Consider the following 12,103-nt stretch of genomic DNA (forward strand, 5'->3'; position numbering starts at 1 on the left):
CTGACGGTTTTAAAAACGGGAGTTTCCCTACACAAGCTCTCCTTGCCTGCCCCCATCCACACAAGATGTGACTTGTTCCTCCTTGCCTTCCGCCATGTTATGAGGACTCCCCAGCCATGTGGAACGGTGAGTCCAGTTAACCCTCTCTCTTTTGTAAATTGCCCAGTCTCGGGTACAGCTTTATCAGCAGGGTGAAAATAGACTAATACACAGAGGCACTTACCAAAGCTTGGAAATGAGACTAACTTGCATCTAAAAATACATCTTCCCACACATTTGGACGTAGAAAAAGAGGGTAAAGGTGTGATTCCTTTTTAAAGATTTTTAAAATTAAAACAAATGTTTAAAAATATATGCAGAAAGTTATTCATAGAAACGTTTCTTCTAAGAGGAAAAAAAATACAGAAAAAAAATGGGAAACAACCTTCACATTTATCTATAAGGGCTTAGTTAGGTAAATCACGGCAGAGTTGCACATTGGACCACTACTGCCGTTAAAATAAGAGAGACCACAACGTGCTGCATAACAAGATGTCCGTGATAGAGTGTTAAGTAAAAAACACACACAACGCCAAAGCACATTGAGTAAAATCCCTAATCCCTTTTATGTTACACACAGACACACATACACACACATACACACACATGCACACACACAGCCCGAGCACATTAAGTCTGGAAAGAATCCAGCAAACTGGTAATGCCAGGGATCTTTGGGGCTCAGATAACAGGGGATTTTCACTTTCCACTTTATACAATTATGAGCTATTGGACTTTTTTTTTTTTAAACAACAAGCAGCACTAGTTTAATCAACAAAAACAATAAAAAATATTCCCATTCTGACGATAAAATAACTATTCCTACTATTCTAGGTAGATGCAAAGTACTATTGGCCCTCAGAGAAAAATGATCAGGATAAAAATCACTTTGCCATAAAAACACACTAGAAAAGTGTGTTTCAAGCTTGGGAAGGAGGAAACACCAAGTATTATGTATTTCAAAGGCCTCATTCCTAAGCCCCCACATTCCCTCCGTACCCAGCAAATTTCCCTCATTCTCCACTTGTTTTAATTTTAATTTTAATTTTTTTAGAGACAAGGTTTCACTCTGTCGCCCAGGCTGGAGTGCAGTGGTGTGATATTGCTCACTGCAGCCTCGACCTCCCAGGCTCAAGTGATCCTCCTGCTTCAGCCTCTCAAGTAGCTGGGACCACAGGGGTGACATGCCCAGCTCCCCACTCTCCACTTTAATCGTAAACCCTCCCAGGTCAGTCTTCTCTCTGCGAATATTAATAATAATGAGGAGGAAGCAGATGAAATTTATAAGCATTTGTTATGTGCCAGGCACTGTGCTAAGCACTTTGCACATATTCTTTCTTTTCATCCTCACGGCATTACTCTGAGGTAACTATTATTGCTGTTTGCATTTGACAGATGGGGAAACTGAGGCCCAGCTTAAGGATGCAAGCCCAGGCAGTCTGACCCCAAAGCCTGTGACCACGGTCAACGCTCTCACCACCCTTCTGGGAGCAAAGCCCTGCTGAGGCTCTGGATCTCTAAGGCCCTGGGAGACGGCTCCAGGGTCTGCCATCTTCATCTGCCTCCACCTCCTCTCTGGTGATGTTGGCCAGCACCTTCTGGGTACAAGGTCCTGGCCCAGACTCTGGGGGATCTAAATCCAGGCAGGATGTAAGCTCCATGCTCTATCAGCTCTATCAGCTCACAGGAGAGAAGGGAGAAGACAGGCCTCCGAGTTCTTAGGTCATGTCCACCTTGAGCAAGTGGCATGAGGGAGAAGGCAGGGCTGCTGGGCTTCCTCCACTGCAGCATCCTCAGGCAGCCTTCCCTCAACACAACCCTCTAGGAGCTAGGCACGCAGCTGGCGTGGTGGCTGGCCACTGCCCCGCCTCTCTTTGGGGTCTCTCACTCCCATCTGCCAACCTTAGGCCCCCAAGGACAGCAGGAGAGCTGAGAGAGGCAACCCTGAGCATTCTTGATGGTGGGCAGGCGTCAACTCAGTGAGACCCAAACCGCGGAGACCAAGACTCAAAGGCCTTACTGGATCCTGCCCAGACACCGCTCCTGTCTTCTAAATGAGTACGCATCCACTTAGAGCCTAAAGTGGTACAACCACTTTGGAGGACTCTCCAACAGTACCTACTAAAGCTGAACTGTGTGTGCCCTATGACCCAGCGACCCCACTCCTGGGCACAGGCCCAGTGGAAATGAGTGCTCGTGTTCTCCAAAACACTATGTCTAAGAATGACAGCAGCAGCTTTATTTATCATAACCCAAACCACAAACTGCCCACATGTCTGTCAACTGAAGAACAAATAAACCAGGGTCCGTTCACACAATAGAATACTGCACAACAATGAAAAAGAGCAACACAACAACATGAGTGAATTTCAGTCACAGGCCACCTAAAAGAAACCAGACACAGAGTAATACAGACTGTACGACTCCATGCAGGTAAAAGGAATCTGTGGTGATAGAGGTCAGACCAGTGGCTACTTTGGGATGCGTGTTAACTGGGAGGGGTGTGTGGAGCCTCTGGGGTCTGGAATATTCCTTATCTTGGTCTGGGTGGTAGTCCCATGGGTGTGTACATATGTAAAAGTTCATCATGCTGTATGTTTGAGATACGTGAAGTTCACTATTTTTAAGTAACACCATCAAAAATGTTTTAAAAATATTTTAACTACACACACAAGGTTACAGTCAGGTCAGCTTCTCTAGGCCTCCAGGTAAGAACTGGGGAGAAAAGTGTGATTAGACAGAGTGGTAGAATTATGCAAAGATGCTTCCCTTGGTTAGCGTTTAAGTAAAGTTCTGGATATATTGGTATTAAAAATAATTGAAAACTCCATTTACAATGTGAATAGACTTTCAAACCTTATACAAGACCTCAAAAATCCTAAGAAATGACACTCATGAAACAAGACACCAAAAAGAAACCCTAAAGTACATAACTGCTCCACCTTCCTCCCAGCCACTGGCGATAGGTCCCTGTGGCCTCCTGGCAATGTCAGCCCTCATCCACCCACCCCTGCAGGGAGCTTTGAAGGCAGGTCCCTGTAGCTGCTCGGGTTCCTCATGAACTGCAGGAGGTGCCCCAGGCACATGCCCACCTACCTCCCTCCAGGTTCCAGAGATCTTCCTAGATGTCACCACGTACATGAGCAGCCTGGGAGAGGAACTGCCTGATACAACCCTCCCCCGAGCACCATCCCCACTGTAATCGGCATAGTGAGGCTGCCCAAGCAGCCAGCCAGAAACCCAGCACCCCAACGGCACCTGGTGGGCTGCAAAGAGCAGTGGGAGAGGGGCCTCCACCCAGGCACCCCTGATTTCAAGATGAGCCAGTCATGCTCCTATTCATCAGAACCCCTACTGCCCAGTGGTCAAAGCCCAAGCTCATGAGCTCAACAGACAAGCCCTTCACCGTCCACCCCAGCTAACTTCTCCAGATGCATCTCCTGCCACAGCCCACCCCAAAGGGCTGCCCTCCAGTGACTTGCACCTTACCTCTGTTCCTCAAATAGAGTCCCCTCATACTTCCTGCCTTTGCAAAAGGCTCTCATTCCACCTGAAATGCCCTTTCTCCCACACAGGACTCCTCACCCTTCAAGACACCACACACGAGTGCCCATTCACATGACACCAGGCAGGCTTCTCCACTCACTCTCTGTCTTCCCACTGCTCATGGTTTCTCACACACTTGCTATGAGGTATTATGGTTATCTGTTTCCATTTCACTTGACTCTCCAATCTGGAAAGTGCTGAATCCTGAGGCCAGAGTCCTAAGAACCAACACCAAGCTCCAGCCTGAACCCTCTGATAAAGAGGCAAATGGAGATTTTCTTAGAAGAATCAGCAAACTTGGAAGCCCCAGCTCCACTGGTTCCAGTGGAGGAGGAGAAGTGACTCCTCTGATTTTCCACAAATAGGGGGGCATTGGACTAGCAGGTCAAATACCGATGACTTGTGGTCCACATCTCCCCCTGCTGGAGTCCCTCGTCCCTCCCGTCAGGGCAGGAGAAGGGAGGATGTAGTACCTACCTGTGCTGTGTCCAGTTGCCCCCACTGTTTGCTTGGTCCAGTCTCTGACTTTGTCAATGTGAAAGAGCTTCAAGTCATCTTCATCTAAGGCAATGTCTCCCCAAAAGACAGCTGGGAAGAAAACACATAAGTGGGTGAATTTATGGTGGAAGTCAAGAAAAATGGATTCACTAATGCCCCAAAGAGCATTGGGTGTTGGGTAGTAAACTTTGGAAAAGACAACCCATCCAATAAAATTTCTCCTTGAGCCAAAGAGATAGGGCTGGTGGAGGCAGAGGAACAGCAGGTATTAGTTCTGTGCATCAGAGCCCTGCGGCTGGGCCAACCGCCATGAAAATCCACATCCTTAGTCTGCAAGGTATTTTGAAAGGTCACCTGTCTTGTCCTCGCTCTAGGCAGCTCTGAGCAAAACTACCACAAAAAGACAACTGCTTCTTTCTTCTTTATGGTCCCCAGGATATAGAAGAAAAAGAATAATGTGATAAATTATACTGTTGTCCATAATTTTTGTTGCCCTTCCCTGGGAAAACATTATAGTTCCCTGCCCTATTGGTGTCAGGATTGGCCACACAGCCTGCTCTAATTCAGTATGAGCAGATGCTTTAAGATCTAGTACATGATTCACTGCGTCCTCTTTGCCCTGTCCCAGAAGACAAGCAGTGTTCTAGATGGGGTTCATCTGGGTTCATGGGGATCACCCTATGTTCTGGAGTAAAGATGATGTATAGCATAGTGTGGCTTATCAGGATGGATATGTAGCACAGATTAAAAAATGAAAACACTGTTTTATTGTCAGGGGGGAGGATGGATTTTTTTTTTTTTTTTTAAGAGAGACAGAGTCTTGCTCTGTAGCCCAGTCTGGAGTGCAGTGTCACGATCATAGCTCACTGCAACCTTGGAAGCCTGGGCTCAAGCAATCCTCCCACCTCAGCTGCCTGAGTAGCTAGGACTCCAGACATGGGACACCACGCCTGGCTAATTTTTAAAATTTTTTTGTAGAGACAGGGTCTCACTATGTTGTGCAGTCTCGAATAATTCTCCTGCCTCAGCTTCTCAAAACACTGGGATTACAAGTGTGATGTTGTTTTCATAATCTTCTGAGATTCACGGGCATTCATTACTGGAACACAATCTCTGTATCCTCACTAATACAGAAATTGCTATCAGAAATAGTATGTTGTGGAACCGAAATCCATTGTCTTTGGGCCGGGTGTCAAGGAAACTGTTACCAGAGGCTGAGAGGAAGTCATCTCTATGTTATGCGGTGACGGTGACGAAGCATTCAGTCAAAGTGTTGCCTGCCTTCACTCGGAAGGCAGATGATGAACTGAATGTGCTATGGTTTCAAATGAAGACATGGAGTAAGAATGTTGATAGCGTGCCTTGGTTGTTATTAACTATGTTTGATAAGGCACTACAAGAAAGAAACAGGCTCAAAAAAATGACAATTTTTGTAAGAATGACAAAGAATAGAGAATCCAAAACTTCAGGGTCTTAGGGAGTTGGAAGAGCTAACCTATTCTCATAACTACAGAAAAACAGAAGGCTGAGAACCTCAAGTAACAGAGGTTGATGAAAATTCAGCGTTGTAGTGTCAAGAAAGGCCTTTATAGAAAACCGGAATGTTCTCTAAAAAGTAACTTAAATTTGTCATGAGACCCAGCAATTCAACTCTTAGAGATCTTCCCAAGAGAAATGAAAACATGTTCATACAAAGACATGTTCAAATGTTTATGGCGGCCTTCTTTCTAACAGCCCTAATCTTGAAACAACTTAAATATCCATTAGCTATTGAAATGGACAAACACAATGTGGCATATCTATACAACGGAACTATGTAGCAATTAAAAGGAACAAACTATAGACACAGGCTCCAACATGTATGAATCTCAAAAACATCATGCGAAATGAAATAACTGTTGCCAAACACTGCATGTTATATGATTCATTTGATATGAAATGTCTACAAAAGGCTAATTTATAGAAGTAGAAATATTTGGCCGGGTGCAGGGGCTCACGCCTGTAATCCCAGCACTTTGGGAGGCCAAGGCGGGCGGATCACGAGGTCAGGAGATCGAGACCATCCTGGCTAACACGGTGAAACCCTGTCTCTACTAAAAATACAAAAAATTAGCCGGGCGTGTTGGCGGGCGCCTGTTGTCCCAGCTACTCAGGAGGCTGAGGCAGGAAAATGGCATGAACCCGGGAGGCAGAGCTTGCAGTGAGCTGAGATTGCGCCACTGCACTCCAGCCTGGGCAACAGAGCGAGACTTCATCTCAAAAAAAAAAAAAAAAAAGAAGTAGAAATATTTGTAATTGCTTAGGACTGGGGGCAGAGACAAGGATTGACTGTAAATGAACATGCAGAAATTTGGAGGTTGCTGGAAATGCTCTAGAACTGGATTGTAGCTATGGTTACACAATTATAAATTTACTAAAATCACATGTACACTTACGATAAGCGAATTACACAGCATGTAAATTATACTCAAGATGTCTGTTAAAGAAAAAAAATTCAACCTTGTAGCAAGGACCAACCAAGATGGTACCTGGTAAATCCTTTCAGTTGGGAAAGAATTGTTCAGATAAAGAAAACTAAGAATATGTTTCTCTCAGAAGCTTCATAAGTGCAAGGTAGCAATAATTAAGTCTGGAGAGAGATAGACATATTTAGAAAATAATTGTATGTGGCTATGGCACACACAGCTGAACCAAACAGATAAGAAGATGATTAATGTTGTAGAAAAGCATAGGACCAAAAAAAGTCATTAGCATGGCCTATAAGAGGCTGCCAATGTTTGACACTTAAAATGACATAAAATGACCCTTGGGCCCCCATCCTCCTATGGGAAAGAAACAGGCTGAAAAAGCTGCCCCCATGAAGGGCATATTCTCTGATGCCCTCTTCAGATGTGGTCAATAAGAATAAGGGAAAAGGAAGGGCAGGACCTCCCAGAGTGTGGAGCTCAAAGCCACGGAGGGAAAGTGAAAGGAGAGCTACTCGCAGGAGGTGGCATCAGGGCCTCATGAAGGAACCTTCCCCATCCTAGGGGCCCCTCGCAACATGTGTCCAGCCTGATTTCAGAACTGTTATGGATCAGTGACTGTTGTGCCTCCCAATCTTCCTGTTTCCAAATGGAAGTGTTTGTTTCAGTTATCCTGTCCCTTATCTATCATTGTATATTGAGTATGTATTTGGGGGTGGGGTGGGGAAGTATATGATTGTTTTAAAGTTCACAAGTCTCTGGATGAAGAGGAGTCACATCCTGACTTAGTATAGAGACGATCACAAGATCTTGGACTTGGAGCCTGGTACCATGACTGGACCGGACTTTGGGGAAAGGTAAGTATGTTGTATATACGGGAGGAGAAGGGAAGCAAGTATTTGTTACAAGAGGGGAGGAGACCTGTGACAGAGTCTATTATTGTTCATCATTTTTGCTGCTTCACCTGGGTACAAATTATACTTCCCCCTCTCTCAGATGTCAGGCTTCACCATGTGATTTATTTTATTTATTTATTTTTTGAGATGGAGTCTCTCTCTGTTGCCCAGGCTGGAGTGCAGTGGCATGATCTCAGCTCACTGCAATCTCCGCCTCCCAGATTCAAGCGATTCTCATTCCTCTACCTCCCGTGTAGCTGGGATTACAGGCATGCACCACCATGCTGGCTAATGTTTTTGTATTTTTAGTAGAGTTGGGGTTTCACCATGTTGGCCAAGCTGGTCTGGAACTCCTGACCTCAAGTGATCCTCCTGCCTCAGCCTCCCAAAGTGCGGGGATTACAGGTATGAGCCACTGCACCTGGCCCACCATAATTTTTTTCTGGTTAATGAAAGTGAGGGGAAGTGACATGTGTCACTTCCAAGCAGAACCTGTAAGACCCAGCACACGGTTTGCCATGTTCTCTTTTCCCAAAGCCATAAGACAAAGAATATTCCAGAAACAGGTTGCTCTATCAGGCTGAGACACAGAGTGAAGATGATATGATCCAGGGTGAACATGTAACATGAGACAAAAACTTCTGTGGTTATAAAGCACAGATACTTAGGAATTATTTATTACTGTATCATAATCTAGATTATAATGATTGACACATACAGCCTTGGCAAAATGATCTGTATTCATATTCTGGCTCTGAAACTTATTAGCTCTGTAACCTCGCACATGTTAGTCCACCTCACTGAGCCACAAATGATTCATCTATAAATAGAGATAATATTGCCTATTCTGGAAACCTGTTGAGAAAATTAAATGAGATCATATACCCATAAGTACACACACACACATACCATGGCACCATGGCTTTCTTTTTTTCTTCAATAGATATAATCTTACTTCAGTAGATGTAATCTATTGAAGGAAGAAAAATAAAATTTGTGGAGCAATGAAGAACCAAGCCCTGTACTTGACACATTGATGCTTTCCCTGCAGAGATCAAACATAACTTGAAATTTGAAACCCAAGTAGTCCATCCAAGCTGTCCATATTACAAAATCTATAAACTGGCTCACGCTTCTCCCTGTACTTGGCACATAGTAGGTGATTTCCCCGCAGAGGTCAAATATAACTTTCGAAACTTTGAAACCCACGTCATCCATCCATGCTGTCCATACTGTGAAATCTATGAATTGAGACTCATGCTCCTCACAGCACTCATTTTTATATTTCTAGGTCGGAGTTTCCCAGCTCTCCGTCCCCCTTTCTTATTTAGTTACAAGCCACTAGAGGCTTTTAAAAGAAACAAATGTGCAAAAGAATAAAGTCGAATTCCTACTTCGCACCATATACAAAATTTAACTCAAAGTGAATCAATCAATGACCTAAATGTAGGAGCTAAAACCATAACTATTAGAAAGAAACATCGGCATAAATCTTCATGATTTGGCAATGGCGTAGATATAACATCAAAAGCATGAGCAACAAAAGAAAAAATAAATTAGATTTAATCAAATTTATAAATTTTTGTGCATTGTGATATTATCATAAAAGGAGGACATTATCAAGAATGTGAAAAGACAACTTACAGAATGGGAGAAAATTTGTGCAAGTCATATATCTTATAAGAGCCTAGAATCCAGAATATAAAATGAACTCTTACAATTCAACAACAAAAAGGCAACCCAATTAAAAATAAGCAAAGGATCTGAAAAAACACGCCTGTAAGGAAAAGATATAAATGGCCAACACATGAAAAGATGCTCAAAAGCATCAGTCATTAGGGAAATGCAAATCAGAACCACAATGAAGTACCACTTCACAGCCATTCGGATGGCTAGAATAAAAAATTAGAAAATAAAAAGTGTTGACTGAATGCAATAAATGTCTCTCAATTTAAAGCTTTTCTTGGGGACTCAAACTTTGTACAAGGCAGTCTATCTGACAATTCCTTGAATTCTGACTGTCACCTAGAACTCCCTTGAAATGTGTGGGCAGGTTGGCTAGGTCAAAGATGATTTCCAGCTGCCTGCACTGAGCCCTTCGGCTTCCCACTTTCCTGAAGATTTGGCACAAGACAGTCCACAGTGCAGCGCCACTTTTCCCCCATAGAAAAAGTGTCCCATGTCAATTATGGCAAGGGCAATGGAGGCAATCAGGAATATTTCTCAAACCTTCTGAGAAAAGAAAGAGAGAAGCAAGAGGGTGGGAGAAGGGAACAGATGAACAGGCACTGGGAAAAGCACCCAAGCCAAGGAAGTAATATAGTGGTCTTCCAACTTCTGTGTTCACGTGTTCCTAAATCATTTTGAAAAGCTACATATCCCTTTGTTAACCTGACACTTCAGATTTCTCACGATAAGTTTAAACACTTATTTTGCTCATGAGAAGAAAATAATAAATATTTTACAAGATGAGGATTGACTATATGTGGAATCAATGTTTCATGATATGGTTTGGTAAATAGGTTTAACTACCTTATGGAATAGCATGCTGAAACCTAAAGAAAACAAGAAAAATGTTAATCCTGGGTTTTATCCACATAGCTTGAAAAATTTAGAGGTCCAGGGAGCATTCTAGTTATACTTAAGAGAATCACTATCATTAACTACCTGACTTCAGTTGTTCTGAATTCAAAATATTCCCCCCTGCCTCAAGCATTTCCCTTAATAGAAATTCCTATAGATGAGAAGAGACAGAAGAGCTGCAGGTCTAAGATACTCTGGCTCCTCATCGAAGAAGGCTGCTCTATAACCAACCATTTCTCATTTTTCCTTTGACACTTGGGGGTTTTGTACACAGTGGGATTCCAGATGGGTGACAGGTAAGCCTCTCTTCCGTGAAGTGCAGGAAGGGCCACGTGCCAGCATCCTCCAGCTGTCTTAGTATAGAATTCTAGATGTATGCTTCAGAACCCAGAAGTTCACTCCCTTGAACCATCTGTAGACAGCACCCCTGCGAAGTCCAATGCCCCTGCACACCGCAGTTTGAAGGCAGGCAGAGCATGGCAGAGGGGCCAAGCAAGGCAGAGCAGCGGGGGCCGGTCTGCAGCAGCCCCTTCCCAAAGTCAAAGGGCTGCTGGGAAACTCCTCCCACACTGTCCCCTGGGCCTGCTCAGCCTGCTTGGTCTCCACCTCCTCATGCCCAGTGCTCAGGTATCCTCCTGACACCAAAGGGTGGGAGCCCCAGGCTGATTCCCTTGCAGGGGAATCCTCCACAAAGGCACTTTCTGCCTGCAGTCTTCATATTGTTCACCTGGGGAGGCAGGCTCATTAAAAGCATGTATTTTTAAGTCAGAAAGACCGGGGTTCCAATCCCAGTGCCATCATTGAAGAGCTGTGTGACCTCGGGTAACTCACTTGGTCTCTCTGAGTCATGGTTTCCTCATCTGGAAATAGAGGTGCCTAGCTAGTAGAAGTGTGAGCGAATTAAATGACATGAGGTCTGTTAAGCAGCCGGTGCCAGGCCTGGCCTGTGGCAAGCACTCAGTGAACAGTGGTGCCACTCCAACCTCCACTTTGTTCCTCCTGGTTCCTGTCTCTCCCCCTCCCCCACCTGTCCTCATCCAGAAGACCCCACCCTGCAAAAGTCAACTCAGCTTCCATCATCAGTATTTGCCCTCCCACCCCGACACACTCTTTCCTTTCTCTGTATTCCTTTAGGACAAATGGTCTCAACCAGACAATATTAACCAGACAGTGGGGGCTAAATCACACTACTATACTCACCTAACACTTAATGAGGCAGCACACGCCAGGCATTGGCAGGGGTAGGGGTGGGGGTTGGAGTAGGTGGAGTTGGGGGAGGGAGAGGAGATCACGTTTTCTGTAATGCTTTACAGTTAACACTGGATTGTACATAGGCATCGCTTCTTTTAGTTTTTGCATCAACCTATATTGGTCTCGTTCCAGTTTTACCGATTAAGAACCTGAGACTCAGAAAAGAGAATGACTTGCTTGGGGTCAAAGGGCCAGCAAGCAGCAGAGCCAGGACCCCAAGCCAGGGTTCTTCCCAGTCCCCCAGCGGCTCCCTCAGCTCTTAGCATCTACTCAACTTCCCAGATTGTGCCAGTCTAAACGCCATGACGACAGGCTCCTATGTACATTTCACTTGTGAAATCCCATTTTATACTTGCCAAGGAAAGCCATCATATGGTGCTGTATGGGCCTAGCGGCTGACGGTAAAAGAACCTAATCAGATAGCCCCCGGCTCACGTCCTGCCTGGGAAGCCTTAGACAAATAACTTCACCTCTCTGAGTCTCAGTTTCTTCATCTTCCAAGTGAGAATAAAGAGTCATAGTATCTTCCACGTGGGGTTGTTGCAAGCATCAACTGAGATAATGTGGATCCGTGCTCAGCACAGAACTGGTACCATGCCCCACTCAGCAAATATGAGATGGAAGATCTGCACCCTGCAGGCACTGAGGTGGCCAGCCATGGCCTACATCAATGTGATATGCAGTGAGCTAAGAGACATTTTTACAGGTTTGATCCCCTTGGGACGCACTGACTTAGTGCTTGCGTGCCCAGCCTAGGACAACCCTTACCTACAACAGCTGCAAGAGGGCGTGGCCTGGCCCTTCTGCAGCACCCACAGGAAGCCC

The 12,103-nt window shown here is 44.8% G+C and overlaps 1 protein-coding gene across 3 annotated transcripts in view; it reads right to left on the reverse strand.

Annotated features, from left to right (window-relative positions):
* The window catches only part of TLL2 (tolloid like 2), a 148,045-nt gene that overhangs the window by 110,425 nt on the left and 25,517 nt on the right, over positions 1-12,103 (reverse strand). For all 3 annotated transcript variants that reach the window (XM_005566084.4, XM_065521206.2, XM_065521205.2), the window contains exon 2: positions 4,063-4,173. In XM_005566084.4, coding sequence (XP_005566141.3) covers positions 4,063-4,173 — 111 coding nt within the window. The remainder of the gene's footprint in view (positions 1-4,062; positions 4,174-12,103) is intronic.

Source organism: Macaca fascicularis, chromosome 9 (assembly GCF_037993035.2).
Source record: "Macaca fascicularis isolate 582-1 chromosome 9, T2T-MFA8v1.1".
NCBI lineage: Eukaryota > Metazoa > Chordata > Mammalia > Primates > Cercopithecidae > Macaca > Macaca fascicularis.